The 22,190-nt window shown below is 31.5% G+C and overlaps 2 protein-coding genes across 12 annotated transcripts in view; both read left to right on the forward strand.

Moving 5' to 3' along the window:
- Positions 1-15,080, forward strand: part of LOC148606431 (leucine-rich repeat-containing protein 43-like) — a 29,541-nt gene extending 14,461 nt beyond the window's left edge. For 2 of the 11 annotated variants that reach the window (XM_088543797.1, XM_088543802.1), the window contains 8 exons: positions 1,246-1,260; positions 3,261-3,353; positions 4,591-4,800; positions 5,414-5,483; positions 5,788-5,802; positions 7,939-7,980; positions 12,838-12,945; positions 14,249-15,080. In XM_088543797.1, the coding sequence (XP_088399923.1) occupies positions 1,246-1,260; positions 3,261-3,353; positions 4,591-4,800; positions 5,414-5,483; positions 5,788-5,802; positions 7,939-7,980; positions 12,838-12,945; positions 14,249-14,472 (777 nt within the window). In that variant the 3' untranslated portion in view covers positions 14,473-15,080. Of the gene's footprint in view, positions 1-1,245; positions 1,261-2,152; positions 2,222-3,260; positions 3,354-4,590; positions 4,801-5,413; positions 5,484-5,787; positions 5,803-7,542; positions 7,672-7,938; positions 7,981-12,837; positions 12,946-14,248 lie in introns of all 11 variants that reach the window. The other 9 variants (XM_088543798.1, XM_088543803.1, XM_088543799.1 and 6 more) reach the window with 9 other exon arrangements.
- A 3,157-nt stretch (positions 15,081-18,237) lies between these two features.
- On the forward strand, positions 18,238-21,897 carry LOC148606432 (uncharacterized). Its single transcript, XM_088546154.1, has 2 exons — positions 18,238-18,788; positions 19,808-21,897. Exons 1-2 carry the CDS (start codon positions 18,290-18,292, stop codon positions 20,197-20,199), a joined length of 891 nt encoding a protein of 296 aa, XP_088402280.1. The 5' UTR covers positions 18,238-18,289; the 3' UTR covers positions 20,200-21,897.
- The last annotated feature ends 293 nt before the right edge of the window (positions 21,898-22,190 follow it).

Raw genomic sequence — 22,190 nt, forward strand, 5'->3', positions numbered from 1 at the left:
GCAATACTGTCAGAATGCTGGTTTATATTTATTTTACCATCTTTTTTTTTATTATGCATTTACTACTGATTTTACAAAGTTCTTACTTTTTGTTGGCATCATATTGTCATGTCTGATAAAAAAAATGATGATGATGTTTCATTATTTATATATTTATATATTTGTACATTAATAAGTCAAAACACTATATTCACTATCTTATCAGAAAACACATGAAAATATGACATAAATTTGTGAAAATATTATCTAGAAATATGCATGAAAGTACCAAGAATCTCACTTGATTGGGGTTTCTAGATTTGGTTGTTTCATGGATGTTCACACATGTGAAATGAATAGTTCTTTAACACATGTTACTGGAAGGAGATGATTTTTAACTCTGTCACCAGCAGTAAAATTAACACGTTACTGGAACGAGATACTTTTTACATGCGTCACCAAAAGTAAAATCAGGTTTATTAGCTGTTGATACTAGCTGTCCATCCATTACTTAGTGGTACATACATTGTGTAATCTGTAAGTCAGATGTGTTCAAGATATATTTTTGAAAATTTGCAGTATATTTGAATACATATTGAAGATGTGCACTTCATTTTTGGGTACATTTTTACTATGAAGTTTTGCATGTTGGATTTTTTTTTAACAAACATATGCCAGTGATGCAGATCCAGAAATAAAATGGTCTACTCTTTTGTTTTTAAATATAGCAAAAAATAAAAATCAACTTTTGTTACTTGATGTGTAAAATAGACAAATTGTTCTTAAATTTCCACCTTGTACATTTGATTATCTTTTAACATTTTGACCTTGAAATTAAGTTATTGAAGGACACATTTGTTATATTTGTAATACAGAGGATGAATTATTTTGAAAGAATTATTTATCAATTAGTAATTTAGTATTAATGTTTTCATTTTAACTAACAGATTCTCAGTTACCCCCTCTACACCCCACCAAGTGTCAGTGAAAGATTGACCTCAGCCTCATCTAAAAGTTCAAAGAAAAGTTCAAAAAGTTCAAAGGTTATAAAGTAGGATGCACATGATTTTTTTGCTAGGGTGTGTTTGCAAGAGCTAGAAATAAACATATGTTAGTCACAAAGGCTAAAAAGTAGAAAAATGTGATTTATCTTATTGAGAGAAATGGATTCATAGGTTAGATGTTTCTTATGGAGATTTAAACATCATGTCTGAGAGTGCAATGGTAGAAAATAAGATTATAGGGTGTAATTTGTATTTTTTACAGTGTTTAAGTGAAATGGTAAAAAAAGCAAATCTATATAGCTGTGGTCGCACTGTCCAATTCCATCCTATATCTTTTACCACCACAAAGAAGCACAATTAAACTTGAACTCTCATTTAAAAAATTATTAAAAGAATTGTTTATGAACAAGTCAACTTTAACTTTTATGAAGTAGTTCATGAATTATAAATATGAGCATCATTTGCTTTGGTTCAAATTGGTGACTGTCTGTCTGTAAACACTTCATTTTTGGTGGGACTTACTTATTATTCAGGCTATTATTAATTAAGCAGAAAAACATTTGTTTTCAATATTCAAATGGCTCATTTCATATATTGATCAAGTTTACAGTTGCTCCCCCCCAATTTTTATTTGAAAGCTGTCCACATACCAGCCTTGATTTTTAAAAGCACTTTTACTTCACAAAATATTCTACCGTCACGTTTTAAAATGCATTGTTTTGTTATGTAGATCTTGATTATACGTCATGTGTTCCAAAAATATCGATTCCTTCCTCATAAAACCTACTTATATGTTATTCTAACCTTGGAATAATTATAGTATTCAGGAGATATGGTTTACATGGTATTTCATTAGTTTCTTATTTGGCCAATATTTTAATACAGATTAATTATAATATTATATACATTTTCTCAATAATGTATTGTTATTTTCAAGTAAATCCAAAATTTAATGAACTGAGAATTGATATCCCAAATCATCAGTTAAAACCAATGAAGTTAATGTCCCAAGGGAGATGTTTTATGATGTTTTGGTAGGACAAAATCTGAGAGTAAAAATAAATTATTTATTTCACATGTGAAATAAATTAATTACACAAGGAACATTCCATAATTCACTGCTAAGGCTTGTTATCTTAAAGCATTGAACCATTTTGAATGTCACACAGGTAAATTGCACGCCAGCTTCAACTGTAGGGACTGCAGAGTCTAAATCAGCTTCAGCTAAAGACAAAAAGGTCCACATAGATGCTCACATAGCTTGTACTTGTGTGGAGAGTTAATTTTTTTGTTGCTTACTCTAACAGTTTGAGTCTGAAGTAGAACAGATTCAAATAAATCATATGTATGATCATGCATGCCAATGAATATAGGCTATTTGAACGAGCTCAGTTTTTACCTGTTCTTTTTGATACATGCAATACCTATTTTACATTCACGGTTATATAAATTAAAAAAAATAGATGTTGTCTTTTTAAGTAGGACTCCAGTTAAGGATCATGCAAAATGTGATTCATGGGTGATAAGCCTACATATATTTATTTTTGATATTTTGTTTGAAATGTCATAGTAAACAGAAATAAACATGTGGTTTTTCATATAACCCATGCTCTGCGGAGATAAAAATTATATAGAATGCACTGTAGATTTCAAAATTACGGGAGATAACTCTGTAAATGGGGCTCAAATACATGTACAATAGACTCTACTGTATTTTCAATGCCGATTATCTCCTAAGAGCAGGCAGATTTGAATGAATAATTACACATTTCATAGTATAGACCCATAAAACAACTTAATTACAAAAAAATAATATGTAGCCTTTATTTGGGGTGTATCACATTTTTCAGATTTTGCATGATTCTTACAAAGACAGCTACTTAATCACTAGTCCATAAGGTGTAATCTGTAAATTTGAATGTTATTTGTTTGATTTTTTTTGCCAATGTTTGAATTATCTCCCCTTAGGTAAATCATATTGTTTACCAAGATGAGTTGCAGCTGGTTCTACAACCAGTTCTTGTTTGTCCTTAACAGATCCTGTTAATTTTTCATTGCAACAAATCTGTTTTGTTGTTTTAACCATGATAAAATCATATGACTTAGATAAAAAAATCAACCCAAAATTTGGTTCATACCTGATATGCCACATAAATTTTTATATGATAGGAATACTATAGATAGATTATAGCATGCTAAATTAACTGTTGTCATTTTCTGAAGTTGCTAATTTCTGCTGTGTTGTAGTGCTGTGTGTAGTAATGCCTGCTGTTTCAGGTTTTGTGTACACCTGCTGCTGAGTCACCAGATGCCACTTCACCATCAGGTCAGAAAAAGGACAAGAAGAAGGATGACAAAAAAGATGCTAAAGTATGGACATCCTTATACTTTCTTTCTATATTGAATTTGATAAGAAAAGAAAAGTAGCCTTTAATTGCAAGTTTTGTTGTATCTTTCAGTAGTGGAGGAATTTGATATTACTATACCCCAACTCAGTGAGTGGGTGGTATATTGGAATGTCAATTGTCTGTCAATTCTTCCATATGTCAAAATTTCTGTCACAAAAATCTTGGCTCCCACTGGACTGATTGATTTCAAATCTGGTATATGGCTTTATATAGATGTGGGTATACATTTTGAGCAATTTTGGTTGCTGTCCCATACCAACTTCCTGTTCATTTGGACGTTACTATATGGAATGATAGTTTACCAACTTCCTATTCTTTTGGACGTTTTTATCGTTCACTATGTGGAATGATAGAGAAAACTTTTATCACATAATTCTTAGCTTCCACTGAGCAGAATGACTTCAAATTTGGTATGTAGCTTTATACAGATAAGGCATACAGTGTAAGCAATTTTGGTTGCTGGTCAATATTAACTTCCTGTACAAATGGGGATATACATAGCATGAAAACAAGTGCAACTTCATATTTGAAAATATTACTTAAGGTTTACAGTTCATTTGTTTCTTTTAAATAGCAATATTATATATGACAAAACAAATATTTTCTAGTATTATTCAATCAATTATTCAAGTGTTATGTGTATGTAATGATTTTGTGTGTACAGATGCGTGCAATTTAAACACTGTGCAATTTATCCCACTTAAAGTACTGTTGCTATGTATGTGTTGATGTTTGCTAGAGATGTTGCTGTTTTTATGTGTTATACTACATTTGTGATGCTATTTTAAAATAAATTTAGTTTAATTTGAAAAGTACTACTGGGGTATTTTTTTTTATTTCATGAAAAAATAATAAATATTTTTTAAAGGTCAGTGCAAATATATATTGAATGATATATCATGTTACTACCTATTATCAAAGTTGTTGTGGGATATATGTATAAAACTTAGCACATTTTTAGTCTTTAGGAAAATCAGAACCTATTTGATTTTTTAGGGCAAAGCCCAGGTCACAGAGAAAAATTTGTACACAACAAAAAGATGATTTACTCAATGTTTCACTTGTTTAAATTTTTCTTTTAATGTTAGCGGAAATCCTTGTGTGTTATTCAATGCATACTTTATTTTTTCATGTCTTTTTTTATAAACCAATCAATACTAAAAAAAGCATGATTTTTTTCACTTTTTTTTCCTTTGTAGGGAAAAGATGACAAGGGAAAGGGAGGTAAGAAAGGAAAGAAAGAACCAGAATTAGAACTGAAGCGTGGACCTCCAACCTTTACCACATTAGCCTCCTTTCATGTCCCTCTGGAGGAGTTTTTAGAGGGAGAATATGAATTTAAATCTGTCTTTAAGAAGGATGGTGCAGAACTCACAGCTTCTATCAAAGGCTTGGACACTGAAAGGAAGGTTTGTCTATTGCTTTTCAGATTCATTATAAGTACTGGTAGTTAGTCAGAATCTCTATATAGTAATGTGCCTTTTGTGAGGCTGCTGCTTTTCTATAATGGTGATAATTAATTACCCCAGACTACAAGTACCAAAATGGTTGCTCTAGAACTCCCATTTCCCATGACTTATGGCCGTTCCTCGCACCATAAAGAACCCTGCTGTGGTATTTGATAGGAGTAGGAACCGTGGCTCTGCTGCAGGAGGCTACATTGCCCGACCCTATCCATCCCTCCAATTTTTTAGTGGCAAACAAAATTTGTCGACCCCGTTATCCTTATGTCCCATCCCAGTTTTCATTTCATCATCATTTCATGTTCATTTTATCATCCATTTCTTGTTCATCGCCAGGATGTAGCTCAAATATTACTGTTTGTGCATTAAACACCAACCAATAAATCAATCAACCATGACTCATTGCAAAAATAATTTAGGGGAAATAACATCTGAAAGTTTAAAATGATGGTTTATGTTGTTGGAAAATTTTTTCAATTCTAGATCACCATGACAGTTGATATATTTAATCTAAATTTAAAACTCCCATTTACAGAAGAATTGCCTATATATTTCACAGGATGGAAAGAAGGAGAAAGATAAAAAGAACAAACCAGGATCATCAAAGAAAGACAAAGAAAAAGGAAAAGGTACGATAGTAAATATTGTGGAGACATTTTTATTTAATTTTCAAGTATTGCACAGTAGATGCTTGTAGCAATTTTTGATAAGTTGCGGTAAAGAAAAACCCTATATAATCTCATTTTATATAAGCACCCCCTTTGACATATTAACCGATAAATTTATTTAAAATTCATTCATTTTTAATATTTTGTAAATTAGGCTGTATTTAAAATAAAAACATTTCTAGTTGCAAAAATTTTATACTGTCCCAATTAATTCCTCCCTATTGAAAAAAATATCATATTTTCCACCAATGATGTTTTTTTACAGAGACAGATAGATCAGGTACTTTACACACTGACCTAATTTCCACCATGCTGATCTAGGTCACTAATGTAGGTTACTTCTCAGTTGGGGTTTGATGATTATTGGGTTTGTAAGAACTGAAATTTATACTCAGGATTTTGATGCAGATGGAGAAGAGGGATTGTGTCTTCCTTTCAACAATGGTCCTTTTCCACAACATTTATTTTAGAAGTTATTAAGTACCAGTCCATATAGAATTCAGACTGCCCATGGTAGAGGTGATTCATGGTGTAGAAAATCCCACTGAACAAACAATGCTTTTTTGGTCTACATATACTTTTTTTTTTATATGATAGTCTTTTCTATAGTTAGATCTGTATTTTTGAGAAAACCATACATTCCACCTCCCACTAATGACAACTAAATCAAACCAAATCAGGAACAATAATTCTTGTAATATGTCAATTTCATACACAATCTATATAATTTTTATCTTGCAAGTGCAACAACCAAATGACAAACTAAGACTGGTTATTTGGTTTCTGAATTGATGGGTTTGATGGGTTTTTGACATGCATTAATCACCTCCTGTCTGATTTTTATAAAAAAAAAACTACTACTTAAGGAAGTAGACCTAGGGTAAGGGAAGTAACTCTTAAAATCAATGATATGTTTGCATTGTAATTAATTTCACCAAAGCCTAAAAAGCATTCAATTGAAACAGAGTGAAAACAATCCATATTACATAGATTCTTACATGATATCTGTGCAATATGATTTATACAAACATACAATTGATTTGTAGTGTTATGCCCCTTACCCTCCTTAAATGATATTTATATCAGTTTTTTTTCTTCATCAAATGAATGAGATACCTTACATGAATAGATTAAAGATCAAGAAACTTACTCTTTACGGAGGTTATAATTTGACCTTACCACAACTGAGAATTGGCATACCTAGTGCCTGACAGCAGTGACCTTGAACTCTATAATTTTCATATATAATATGAGATTCTTCTAATTTTTATACTATGAATATTATTATCTCTAATCTGTGACCTTTGACCTTCATTATACAAATATTTTATTTAACCCACAGCTTTCATTAAAATCTAATCACTGTTTTGCAGCAGCTTAATTTTCTGTTGCTCAGATGTTGTTTTGCAATCACCATCAATTGTTTGACTGACCACTGATAATTGTAAATGCACTGATAAACCAAGCATTTGTTGGACTGCAATCATGTTTTGTATTGCTCTAATACAGCTGACTTGCATTTGATATTTGAATGTTGTATGAAACTAAGGACCTAAAATAGGTATTGGAATTTAATGTTTCCTTTCATTAATTTGCCCTAGATATATTTTTTTCTTATGTGCATCAGGTATCAATTTTTGACAATCGTTCTTGCATAGCAAAAGCATCTTGAAACATTCATATATTGTTTCTATCACACAGTTGTGTCTTAAAACTTCAACCTGTGAATTTTGATACAGTATGTCGGCTGAGAGATCATATTTAAAGAAAATTGAAAAAATGGGTGTATTCAATTATTTTAAAAGTACATACATTTTCTATTTACCTATTTCTATTTCAAGTGTAGTGGTTCTCTTTTGGTGCTTTAATCAAATTGAAGTGTCAAAAACTGACTGCTACAAAAGTACAAAAGCACTTTTTGATTGAAAAAGAGAGAGAAACCAAGACTGTAGGTTTTTAGGAATCAATTGTGTAAGTCATATAAGAAAGATGTGTCTTCTATTTATCCCTTATAATGAAGAAAGCAGAATGTCTCCTGGTAGTAAAATAATGTCAAGGCCATCAACTGGATCTCGTCCTACATCTCAACCTTCATCACGAGGTTCACAGATGGTCTCTCCCATCAAAAATAAAGTGGCGAAAACTAAAGGTAGAAAAATGTTCCATTTTTGTTTGGTTTTAAATGTTTGTTGTTGTCTTAGTTGTTTCATTTCCATTTTAAGTTTGTTCTTAAAGTCTATTGATTAGGAAAGCATTTCCATCATTTTTGCCTGTAATGCTGACAACTCATGTACCATGATTCCCCAGGGTTGTAAAGGAAGTGAAAACTCCTTAGTAATCTTTGTTCTCGTGTAATTTATTTTTTTCAGGATTTGTTTTTATTCATATTTCATTTCATTTTTATGATAATTTTCAGATGGTCGCTCTTCTAGTAGAGCAACTTCAGCAGCGAGCAAAGGTGACATGTATAGATATAAATTGTCTTCTTTCTTTGTCTTATAGTTACTTTTGCTCGGTTAATCTATTAAACATGTTAAACTATAGATAAGCTACTTGTATAAAATCACATCTCTCTTCAATTTTTTTTTATTTTTTAAGTTTGCATTTCGGAGGTTTCCTAAGACTGCTCAGATGTTTAAGTAACAGTCTTTGTAAGAATCATGCAAATTTTGTGATATGTCATACACTCCAAAAGATGCTATATATTTTTCTTTTTGTTATCAAGTTGCTTTAAAGGTCTATATGATGAAATGTATAATCATATATTCCAATCTGTCTGCTCTTAGGAAAATCTGATGGTTTCTACTGTATGTTAGTGTCATGTACAGAGTTATCTCCCTTGATTTTGAATTCTACAGTACATTCTATATAATCTATATCACTAATAAACACCGGTTCTATGAAAATCCACTTGTTATTTTATGTTTACATAAGCATTATAAACAAAATATCAAAAATTAAAATATGTAAGCTTTCCAACCATGTATCATATTTTGCATGATTCTAACCTGGAGTGCTACTTAAATAAATTATTAACTAAAGTGGTCAGATCTTTCAAAATAGTAGGAGAAACAAAAGGTACATTGAAACCTGAGAAAAAAAACCTTGTCTAAACAATACACTTTTTGACATCCTTTCATGTTTAGGCCATGTTTGTGGTATTTTGAAGTACTGCTGACGCTTCAGTATTTTTTTTTGCTGATATTCATATCAGTTTAAATGTATTTTGACCCTGAGTAAAATGAACTATTGTCTAATCCAAACAAATTCTACAGTCAAAAAGAGCTTCAGCTTTGACAGGTTTCACTGTTTGTTCTGAAGTGTAAAGTACTGTTTTCATTTTTAGTCCTTGTTTTTTACCCTTAAAGTTTTAGGCTTTGAAAAGGAGTCAAACATATAAATCAGGATATCATACCCATTGAAGAAATTAAGATCTTCATTTATTTCAGAGGCTTTCATTAGAATATTTTAGTACTTATGGAACCTCCAACATGGTTGAAGTGGCAACAAGAGTGGCTAGGAATATTTTTATTCTCTGTTTTTTTTTTTGACTGCTAGGCTTTTGCACATTATCAGATATTATTAATCTTTTTTTAAAAGAGGACATTTCATATCAAAAGCTGTTCTCAGCCATGTTATTTTTGTTTTAAAAGTATTGGTACATTACAAGATGTGTAAATTTTAATTAATGAAAAGTCTTTTTAATTGATAAACTCAGATCTCAGTTACTCTAACTCCAAAGTTGCCTAATTTGATAATATCACTGACAAGCTATTTTTTCAACTTTTTTCAAACAGAATTTCTTTGATTTGACAAATAATAACTGCTGAATTCTTCAGACTGTACAGGTCTGTTGGTTTTTGCCATTTCCGCTTTCTGTGGTGGACAATATGTGTAAATCAACAAAGTTTTAATTGTGCTTAATACATGGTTTATTGAATGAAAACCATGATTAAATTATTTCATCATTTAAAAATACTATAATGTAGTCAAATGCAAAATAAAAAAGCATAGTGTCAGTCTCAGTAAGAATCAGGCAGTGGGTGAAACATGGTATGAAATAACCGGCCATTTTGAAAATGTGATTTGATTATTTGCACCATCAGAATAAATGGAAAAAAGACAAACTTATCCATATCATTTTCGTAAATTTAGTTATAATTTCATTAAAATGCATTTCAAGGGCAGATAACTCTTGTAAAAAAAAATCTAATATTCTATCTCAAATTTTTTTATTAAATCCAGTGCTGCAGAGATCTAATAATGGTCTTTCCAAATAGAGAAAGCATCAATAATTGAAATTATATTGTTAGATTGGTGGGTTTTTAACATACATGTTTCTGATTTTTCTCATTTTGCCTGATTCTTACAAAAACATACACTTAAGCCTTTCACTTCTGTAGGAACTCAGAAAGAAAGTTATAAAAATAAAATATTTTTAAATTTTCCACCATGGAGAAGTGGAAATGGGAAAAGACACAAAAGCTGCTCTGTAATTAACATAATTCAAAATAATATTTTAAAAAATAATGTTTTAAAAAATAATATTTTAATAGCAAAAAATATAAGTTTTTTTAATACTTTTGATTTTTTAAATAAAAATAAGAGTATCCAAAGAGGGATTTAATTTATCTACTGATGTAAAATAATAGGATAATTAATTGGAAAGAGTGAATAATATTATCACAAGTGCCGAAGAATGACTAGATTTAACAAGCACATGTTAAAACCTCAAGCGTTCTTGGCATAGTTATCATATTTTGGTTATTCATGATAACCAATTGATTATCCTATTTATTATATAGATTTTCTTTATATTTTATTGATATTTTCAACATTAATTTTTAAATTCTTTTATTGGCAAATTGACAGCAAAGTTGTGAAGTTTAGGAAGGAGAAAGTCCCCAGAGTGAAATTAACAAATTTATTTCACAGTGTGAATTATCAAAATTTATTACACAGGGAACATTTGATAAAACACTGCTATCTATATAAATAATGAAATTTTTTTATTTATGGCTAAAATTATGCCAGGAATGTAAACAGATTTATTTCTTTTCACAATTACTGGTACCAACTGAAGAAGAGTTTTTTTGTGTTTTTTTAAGTATAAATTTTGTGTATGTTTGTTTTGCCTTCTTGAAATCATATTGGTTTAGGCTGAATAAAGATGCTAATAAGTTTTGAATTAAACATCAATTATCTTTTTATAAATTAATCATCTTAATATTTTTATCTTTGATTTATTAATGAGCCAATTTAATTAGATAACAATGTGTTAGCTTAATTAATGCTGAATGAAATGTTATAAATTTTGCTGTTATGTCATACTATGCAAGCTAATCTAATACTAGGCACCAACCATTTTATTGGCAAGGGGAGGCTTTAAGCCATTTGACCAAAATTGTGCAAAATTTTAGAAAAAAAATACATAATCCAATATTTCCTTACTATTTAACAATGTAGATTTTAAAATAATGTTAAAATTCCAGCTGCTTCTGAAAAGAAATCATTTTCTTGTTTGCAAAGAATTCTAGCACCCACCCACCCCCTTTTGGGAAAAAGATGGTTTGTGTCTTAACACTTTTAATAGAATATTCCATACATGTCAATTCATGTTTACAGTTTTAAAGTTTCAAAGTTAATGCTTTGTATTCATTCACCATCTTCCATTTGGAATGGTGAAAGTAAGCTTATTATCATGCTTTGAGTTCTTTCAGACTCTTTCATGTTAACAGAGGATTAGTTAATGAGGATAAGTGACATATACTTCCATAAAGTAGGGCTTGGGGTAGACAAAAAAAATTTTCTAAGTGGAAGTGTATATCAAGCATGCCTATTCACTACCCTACACTGAACATGAAATTGTCTATTAGGCTAGGGAAAAAATTGTTTCTGAAAAGGTACCTTACCTAACCCTATTTTTTTCTGCCTACCCTAGCACATTTTATTATTCTTTTCAATGAAATTCTGTTGAACTTCTAATTTTTGTGTCAAGAAATCCTCCAATAAGTGTCTATATCAAATGATTAAAAAAACATTACTTTACCTACCTACCTACTCTATTTTTTCATCCAATGTAATGTTAAACAGATGAATAATTTTCTTGGCCTTACTTTGTGTGTAAATGAATTATAATTTTTTTTATTTATTCTTTACTATGTTTATACTTTTTGTGCTGCTTGTGGATATGTTAGTATTGCTAGACGTCAGTTTTGATAGATTGAGTCTGCGTTTTACAGAGAGCAGATTGAGTCGCCGTGGTAGTGCCCTTCAGATACGACGAGGTGACGAAAGCATGAAGTCACGCCCCCTATATAATCACGTTGAATTTCACCTCCCTTATGATTTGTGTCTGTACCACAGTGTTGTCTGATTTCACATGTCACTGATTCTGTTTGAAACAAAATTTTTGCATATTTAACAAAAGAAATAATAGATTCATCCCATTTTGGAGACTAAGAATTATTTCAAAGTTTAAAAGTGTGGCGACATTAGAAAAAGTCATCACATAGAAGTATCTTATCATTGACCTTCTTTGGATAAGTCATGAAAATCTCTCAATTTAACCAATAGATATATACCAGTTGATTGGATGTAACTGGTTTAAATTTTTGAATTAATAAAAATTTGTTGCTTTTCAGATTTAATAAAGTTCATATTCAATCTCAAGTCATCATACAAAGAAAATATACTGTTTTATTTTATTTAAAGAATTTGATGTATTTGAGAAGACATTTATATTAATTACAACCAGAATATTACTTCACAAATTATTTTCCAATAATTTTGCTCACCAAAACATTTGACATCATATGATTTTGAAATGAGGAGGAGATATTTTCTGTCCTTCGACCATTGGTTTCCATCCCCTCTATTCCCTTTTACAGTGTACACAAGTTATCTCCCTATTGTTGAGTTATTTTTCTCTATAGCAGGTTTCTTGCTTATGAGGACAAATTTAATATTATTTTATAATGAAAATATCCTCATATATTCAACTGACAGTTTCAGATAGAATGTATTTCCAATAAGGTAACTAAATATGTTTTCTTAAAGCAAGCAGCAGTTTTCAAGCTCATGTAATAAATTTTTTGTTAACATGCTGTAATGGGAGACAACTCTTTCAAATGGGAGATAACTATTATTCTGCAAATAAGGAATAGTTGTACTTCCTACCTATTAATGTGTCATTAACCCAGTATCCTAAACCTACAATGAATTCTATTGTATGTTCTGTACAAATGTATATCTGTTCACTGAAAAAACAATGTTATTGACCTTTTTTGTATAAATATATCCTTCATAATTTCAGCGAGTGTAAACAGCAAAAGAGATAGCGCAAAAAGTTCATCTAAGAGTGTCTCCTTTCAGAAGGACACAAAAGGAAAAGATCTGAAAAGATCAACCAGTATTGAGAAAGGCAATAAATTAGTGTGCTGTGACCAATTTTGGATTAGGGATTTGTCCTATAGAACTTAGGCACCCTTGTTTAGAACTGTTGATACAAGAATTAATATTTAGTCTTTGAAAAATTTGTGTCCTTCTTTAGACCTGTTGTAAATGCAAGATGTTTCTCCATTCTTAAACTGACCTTTTACATCTATCAATTTAATAGATTGCTTGTATAAACAGTGAAACATTTGCATCGACTTCAAGATCCTTCTAATGTGTTATACTAGTGACATTAGTCTTTTCAAATAAGCCTGATGGCCTTGATCTATAAAATAATGATTTGTTGAAATTTGATTAGAAAATAAAACTGAAAATTATGTAAGTAAATAAACAAATTTAGAAACTCCATTTGGACTCAATGATAATTAAAAATGTTATCTTTAAAACTATAAACAAACAAGTTTTTTTTCTCTCTCTTTTTAGACTCCTTTTATTTAAAATTCTAAGACTCTTTGAAAGATTGTGTTTTAACAATAATTTTTATCAGTGTTTTATTTTATGTTTTTTTTTGTGGCAATATGGCCTACTACAAGTTTCTTCATAAAATCAAGGAATTAAGTAAATAATTTATTACAACTTTTCTTGTATCAACAATTTATAGCACCTACTCCTATATGAGGTTAGGGGAGACAACTCCTGATTTACCCAGCCCCTAGTAGTTGTAGAAAAGCCCATTATCTCCCTTGTTTTCTAACATTTTCTTCTTTTTGAGGTTTCCTTTTCATTTCAGGACTTTCATCTTTTTGTCCACAAGGCAGTGAAAATCATTTGTTTATTTTAGGCAATGTTGCAATGTATTTCAAGGCACTTTGGTGTTTTTTTCTAATAGTTAAACTACTTAAAACCATTTCTTCCTCAAGAGCTGTAAATAAATTATATCACTGTTTAAAATTTCCACGTTTTTTTTGTTATAAGATCTTTTATTCAGACCCTTTTACGAATTTCTGGACTCCAAGATATGTTTTTCAAGATTCCATGTTGTTTCATTAATTGAAGATTTTTCTTAAATTTGGAAATGTGATATTAAAGTATAATATTTAACGAAACATTAAACAAAATTATAGTTAATATTTAATGTGTGTTAATTATTGTCAAAAGCAGATGAGCTATCGCATAATTTTACTGAAGCAATTTTATCCTTTAAAATTGTACTTCTGCTTTTTACCTACTGAATCCAATTTAAGGTCATAAATCAATGCTAATTATTCATAAAAGTAAAAAAAGAAAAAAAAAAAAAACAATTAATTGTCTGCTTTATTTTTGGTTAACAGACAGCAGAAGAGCTAGTGTAGCAGGAAAAGGCAAGGATGGAAAAGAACAGAAAGGTGGAAAAGGAAAAGGTGCTCCTTTACTGGAGGAAGATATAGAGGAAGTACCACCGCCGCCACCATTAGAAGTTGAGGTTAAGGTCAGGTTACACCACTGGAAAACTGCAATGGATTCATTAAAAGATGAGGAAGAAAAGAACAAGTCAGTTGAAGAACAAACAACATAGCTAAAATCGTTTAATGGAACTTGTATTGATTTAATAAGATGAACGAAGTGTCTATATTCCATTGGGAATCATTTTCAGAAACAAAGTGTCTATATTCCATTGGGAATCCTGAAAATGATTTTTAGAGGCGAATCAATGTGTTTCACTCATTCTTACTAACATTACTGTGATTCTCCTAATTTGAGTTTTCTTGAAAAGACTCAATATTGACATGAAAAAAAAAATGGTTTTGCACACCTCCTGTTGTCATGATTTAAATCAGATTACATGTATTTTTTTGGTGTTACAAGTGGTTATTCATGGTAAAATCTAATAAAAATTATTGTTGCTACTAAAACTAGGGAGCAAGATCTGTGAAAATTTGGTATAAAAATGATGATAATTTACTTTGATTATTACATATTTTATTCTCTTTCTTGGTTTTACTTTATTTGTTTTTGAATGTCATGAAGTAATTTTTCAAATAGAGTGTGCAAAGATTGATTCATTTTCACTGTCATTATCTGATAAAATAATCTGTGATAAAGTTTTTATGAAGTTTATTTTTTATTCATTTTAAATATGTATGTCATTTTTATTTAATATTGAATAAATGAATTGTTATGTTAGTTGGTTTATATGTGCCAAAATTGACTTTTCCATTTACTTATTGAAGGTAAAAGTAGAAAAAACTTAGCAAAGCTTACTAAAAGATAGGCTTACTGGCCCAGTAATATAAGCAAAGTCGTCAAACAGGAAATAAATATGATTTCAGTCAGAAATGCCTTGATACGACATATCTATATAAAACATGCCGTGTCACTCGTCGCATTGCGAGTGAGTATAATCCGGTAAGAATCTAGCTACATGAATTCCTTAAGATAAACGACCGAAGAACAGAGTATGTCCTACTAGCGGCAGGGCTGCTGTGTTGACGCTCAGGCCTACTCCCAGACCCCATGTTGATCCGAGAGCGTTTCCCCACGCTAACTGTTTAGAAGTAAGTCAATGAGTGAAAATAATGTATTGTCGGTATGTATATATTAGTATTCGGTGTTTCCGATATTTTCTATTGTCCAATCAGGTTTGGGTACGTTTCCGTAATGGTAGGGTGTGTTTGACAAGTATTTCACTTTCTAGCCGTCGTTCAAACCCGCAAACTTCCGTCAGTATTGTAAAGATTTTTGATGTAATATTTTTTTATTTTGGTGAAGTCCGACACCATGTCCATAAATAGGCTTGTACATTGACATCGGATACAGGTTTCCTCGAAAATTTGGTTTTCCAGGTCGGCCCTGCCTACCGGTAAGGGATAAATATTGGTATATGTATTCGAGAGGAATCTGAATATTGAATGATGTATGTACTATTTTTTGTTTCAACTGCAATTAAAAGCGGCGTCCATCACGTACGGCGGGCTGTCGTGTTTTTGTGTTGGTTTTTATTATTATTGCATGAAGTACATTTTTGCGATGTATATGTACATCACTTGCATTTCGTCAATGTTAGGAGTGCGTCACTTGTTGTTCGCTGTCATGTTAAGAGGAATATAGATAATACTACAAATTATTTATACCGAAGCAGTTCGCCTTAAAATGTAATATACTCTAGATACAAAAAGGACTATTAAGGTTACAGACCACCAATTCAACCAATGAGCATTTGGAACGTACGCAAAAATAGTCCTACGCAGAAATTACCCCTGTTCCTCATAATGCTGTGAAAAAAGTTCTCATCTTATTTAAAAAAATTAAACAGTTTCTGAAAGGAAAAACATTTCTGTACAATTTATAGGTGCATTTTGCTTCTTGTGATGTGAAGCCTAATCTCCATAATGATTTCTATATATACCCCTATCTTGTGAAAACACTGGGATTTCCCATGCTATTTATAGACCCTTTACTTCCGGTGACCAGTACTGCACTGCAAGTCTGCTAACCCCACATGCCATTCTGCGGATTGTGAGCTGACATATGTAGAATCATGCTGATATATAGTCCTCGGCAGATTAAAGTTAAGGTAAAGTCCAGAGAAGCCATTGAACATTGTAAAATTAGCATAGAAGCCTATGGGAAGTGGAATTTGTGGTTTCTAGCCTTAAATGCTGGATTAGGCATTGGTATATCGAAACTCGTTATACTATATTTTAGTATGAAAGCTGTCATTTAGGTCGTATTACAAGTCTTTGTTTATCACATAAATTTTGTCAGTAAGAAATGTCCAAAACAGAAGCACAAAGAGTCGAAATTTAAAAACTGAAGTCGTCGTTAAAATGCAGAGAGATAATCTGTATTTTGATATTTTAATAATCAGTTCAAGACTATTATCAGAATATAATAGCATTAAAACCTATGATTTTTCAACACTGTACTTCTATACCCCATACAAAGATGGTACACCTAGATACAAATATATAGTTCTTGGTAGAGATTCCTCATACTTTGTAAGAAATAATTCCAAATCATCTCCCAAATATACAGAAGAAGATGTTTACAAAATGCTGGAATTTTTAATCGACAACATATTTGTCCAGTGTGGTGGACGCGTTTTTCAACAAATGGCCTCTACTTGCTCACCTATTTCTTCACTCTTATGAGGCTGACTTTATAGCTGATCTGATCCGAAGAAAGAATATTGTTTAGCTGGATCCTTTAATCTCAGTTTCCGCTATATAGATGACGTATTATCTTTAAACAATCCTAATTTTGGGGGTTTAATACATCGCATCTACCCAAAAGAACTTGAGATAAAGGATAGGTCAGCCTCATATCTTGACCTACACTTAGAAATCGTTGGTAAAGGAAAACTATTGACCAAACTTTACGACAAACGTGATGACTTTTCATTCAGAATTGTCAACTGTCATCTCTGGCAACATCCCTTCTGCACCTGTGTATGGCGTGTTCATATCACAACTCATAAGTTATGCAAGAGCTTGCCGAAACTACGCAGACTTTGTATCGCGCTAGAATTCTAACAAATAGTCTTCTGGAACAGGGTTATGTTGCTACAAGATTGAAGTCATCACTACAGACGTTTTATGGTCGTCATCATGAACTCGTGGATCGTTACGGTGTATCCATATGCACAATGACAACTGATTTGTTCAACGTGTCATAGTTTTTCGTTCCTCTTTCGTCTACCACGGACTTGACTTTTTTTATGAGGAACTCTGGGGTGTTTCTAGAAAAGCAGAGGACGCTTACCCTACCGGTGCACCTGGTCCATGCTCCCATTTTTTAGTGGATTCCGAGATGCTCATTTGCTTTTGATACTTTGTATGTATGATTTTAGTCACTTTATGTTCTTTGTTGTGTATGTCTGTTTTCCATGTCTGGTCCTTGTCACTAGATTACATTCTTTTGATTACTGCTATAACCTTGGTTCCCTTGATTACTCTTTAAGGAGCGCAATTTAAAAAATCTATTTAGTTGTGATGATCTTAGGTCGATATTGCTTTTAAGGACACTATATACTATATACTATGTATACTAAATAACACTTGATATTCTACAAATGAGTAATATATTAAAAGATTGATATACTATTAAAGCAAACAAGTATATTATGGTGTTTGTTACTGAAGTTTGTTGTCTGACAAAAATAATGCCTTGTCCTATATTGTTTAGCATTTAGTCCAAACAACAAACTTTATATCAATTTAAATGTCACACATAGCCACATTAATCTGTAAATTTGAGAGAATCATTGATAAAATTAAAAGTCCTCAAATAAAAAGACAAGAACATACAATACTTGTCTAAGTATGATTTGTTCATACTTTAAAAAAACCACCGTTTTTCATTTGCGATTGAAATCCTGTGAGAATAATTTCAAAATGTTATTGTTATGCTGTTGGTGTTTCTGTGCTTTGACCATCAATGCTTACAGCTTCCTTTTAGGATCAAGTGGTTCAACAAATGGGGATAATCAGTATATCTCACTAGAAACACTTTTAGCTGAGAAAAAGGAACTAGTCGGCAGAATTGATCAGCTGAGGCATTCCCAAGAACAAACCATTAGATTACTCACTCAACAGCTGGACAAGAAATTTCAAAATTTGGAATTATACACAAAGACTGAAAACTGTTCCTGTGAAACGTTATCTGACTTGCGGAGTAAAGAAATCGTAGACTTCAAAGACAACTACACGCAGCTTATTTATAGATATAACAACTTCGAAATCCACCAAGCTAAAACTGAAGGCGAACTACTTCGTAAAATTGTTTATCTTGAGAACAAGTTCCGAGATTTTCAAATAGGTTTTAATAGAAATTTGACTACTTTAAGATCAGATATTAACATCCAGTTTGCAAGTGGCTCAAAGACATCACGAGGTAAAATGATTTTTTTCCCGACGCAGTCGGTATAGTTTTGCTTTTTACCCTTTGACCTTAAAGACGCTCTTCCATAGAAACGCAAGTCACATGATCGCAATTCTATTTCCCGATTGGCCAAATACTGATCACTTAGTGGCGTTCGAAAAAATTGTATTGAAAATTATAAGTAAAACAAAAAAAATTTACTGCGTCGGCTATGTTTCTTTTTAAAGATAGTACTTGTTTTTAATTATCAAAGAGGAAGTTGTATATTTAGACGTTTCAAGTTCTTGCATTTTCATATTGAAGAAACATACACCCAACCCAAAATAAAAAGAAGAAAAGTTAATGAAAAACAAAAATGCACCACTAATGTAAGGGTATATGCTCACTATGCCTTCAACTTACACCAAGTACGTTCAGAGATGATTATTGAAGAGAATTTCAAGAGATCGCACTTCAAACAAAATATGAAATATGTCTTCTTTTCATTTAAAAGTTCTCATTTGTATTATCCTTTGCTTTAAATCAGATCGTAGTCATCAAGGTGTCATTGGTGTAACAAGACTTCAAATTATACTCAAATGAACGGTATTGTTATTAACAAATACTTCTTAACCAATGATTATTTTCTGATAAAACTTTCAGGAAATTAAATTTTTATCCGAATGAATTTGATCTTACTTGGAATTTGTCATTAACCGCAGTGAGTTACCTTTACACAGCCAACTATTTTTCAAGTGAAATTCATGTTAATCGAGCTTCACCTGAAATTTACGTGAACTTCACATGGAATTAACGTGATTTTCACGTGAAATTCACTTAACATTAATTGCATGTGAACAATTCACGTGAATTTCACATGAAAGCTCGATTCACCCAAATTTCACATGAACTCTGTCACAAAGTTTATTTGTCCAGTTCGGTAGAGAATCATGTGAAATTCGTGTGAAAATCATGTGAAATAATTTTGCCTGTATATAGTGTCTTGTTTCGGGGGAACCTTTACATAATGATTTTAATGAAATGTTTTTCAGTTGTACTGTACGGTAGAATGAGTGACTATTCCGACACAGTTACAGACGTTGCTGCAAATAACACCTTAAAGTTTAGAAACATTAAATTTTCCGACAATGTAAGAAATATTGCATCATTCAGATCGAGTGGAAGATTCGCCTGTGAAATACCTGGTATATACTTCATAAATGTTAATATTCGGTCAAACACATTTGATGCCACAATTATGCTGCGGAAAAATGATAATATTATTGCTCGAACAGCTTCATTAAGTACAAACAGTATCTGGACAAGTATAAGTATATCCGCCATAGCAAATTTGTCATTAAACGATGAGATCTACCTAACTACAGGGAAGACAACACACATTGCCGAACTGTATACTACTTTTGAGCTTTTTCTGCTAGTTTAGTTTCATTCAATATTTCTTGGTTAAATTAGTCGAGTAAGCAAAAACGAGGACCTGGCCCATTTCTCAAAGGATTCTGACCACAATTTCAAAATTTGCTCCGAAAAAGGCATATACATTATCTTTACATCTTTATTAAAGCCATTTTCCAAATTTATACTCTCTTGATATAATAATAAACATGTACTTTGCAATGCCATCCGCTGTCTCCAAGGTCTGATTAAACATTTCCCCGAGCCAAATCCCCTTTAGAAGGTCAAATGACATGTATGCTGTTGTGTCCTAGAATGTACAAAAACAATTACCTTATTCGTGTAAGACCAGTTTGCATTATTGTATCATTTTTTCTGATGACCAGAATCCCAGTTGCATAATGGTTTCATAGCATTTTAGCACCTGTGGCAGCCCTATGCTGAACAAATTGGATTTTAAATACAAACTTCTAAAATTTAATGGCTTTTTTCAGAACTGACGAAAAATAATGTTTGATCCATCAAAATGTACAGTAAGTAAATATTGTGAAAGTATTTTTATTCGTGGGGTACCAATATTTGTAGTTTTCGTAAAACCACGAAATTTTGTCCCCAACGCAAAATACACATCCCATTCCTTTGTATAATATAGATTTCGAATCCTCGAATTTAATAATCTACGAGCTGAAGTTTTTACCCCTAAAATTGGGTCTCACTAATAAAGCACTTTCAAAGTATCGAAAACCTCAAGCTGTGCGAAAATAGACAAATCATCAGTGATTTTATTTACCTTCATCAAAACTATTATTTCGAAGTCATAAACACATTTAGTTAAGTATGTAAATCATTGTTGAACAAGGTTACATGTAGTTAAGATTGTTGATTTTTTTAAAAATATTTCTTTACGCCTGATAGGAAAGCTTTTTTTTTTTAAATTTGTCGTAATTATTATTTATGTTTTAGACATAACCAATGGCAAATTTTCTTTCTGTTACATTTCCCTGGGCTTTCTGTCAAGCAAGATAAATGATCGTGTACAGATCGAGCATATGGATATTGCAGCTTGATCGTGAACGGAGTAAGTTAAGGATCGTGAACAAAAATGTTAATTTTTGTGAAAAAAAATCAGCTAAACTGCATTATTTTATACATATTATCGATCTGATTACGATCATTTCTCTCTCTTGACAGTTACGCCAGCAATGCTAGAGGTTGTCTGGCAAGCTATTTTCTGACTTGGTGCAATCATAACCTCTAGCATCTGACATGTTGAAAGCCACTGCAAATGTTAATTAGTTAAACATGTGTTTTAAAATACTTTATGTCTTTTGTTTACATGAAAGAAGTTTAACCTACCGGAAATCGAACGATAAAAATCCTAAATATTTGTTAAATAACTAGAAAACATTTGTAATGAAGACAGTTATCTAAATGACCAGCAATTTTGAATTAGGTCACTATTTTTACGGAATACAATATATTTTTGACAAAACGAACTAAAAGTTGGTAAAGGCAATTCGTTGGTTAATTTTTATATGTTCGTTTCGCAAATTTTAAAATCCGTAATTTTATCAACCGGAATTACACACTCAAAAAGCTAAAAACTAAATATGAAATTCATTTTAACTGTTTTTAGAAAGGATTTCCAGGATCGCTGGATTTTCTCATCAGGTCGGTCATTGTGTTTCTTTAGTTTAGCCACCTTCTCCCGTGTAATGGTAAAGACACTGTATAAAACGTTTTAAATTGAAAATAGTTTACTATAATTCTGCCGATTTCAAGAAACAGCGGAACGATTGATTTATTCCACTTCGTCCATGGGTGGACATAGGGCGACTACAGTTTCTCTCCATTCGCTTCGGTTTTAGGCGATGGTGTTACAATTCTTCCACGTTAGTCCTACTCTCTTCAGTTCAGAGTTCAAACCCCTCCTCCAGGTGTTCTTTGGCCTTCCTCTTTTTCTTTGCCCTTGGGGATTCCAATCTAAAGCTTGCTTTGTAGTGTTTTTATTGTTCTTCCTTA

The sequence above is a fragment of the Perna viridis genome, chromosome 9, assembly GCF_037379345.1.
Source record: "Perna viridis isolate PV_CMFRI_1.1 ecotype Kerala chromosome 9, ASM3737934v1, whole genome shotgun sequence".
NCBI lineage: Eukaryota > Metazoa > Mollusca > Bivalvia > Mytilida > Mytilidae > Perna > Perna viridis.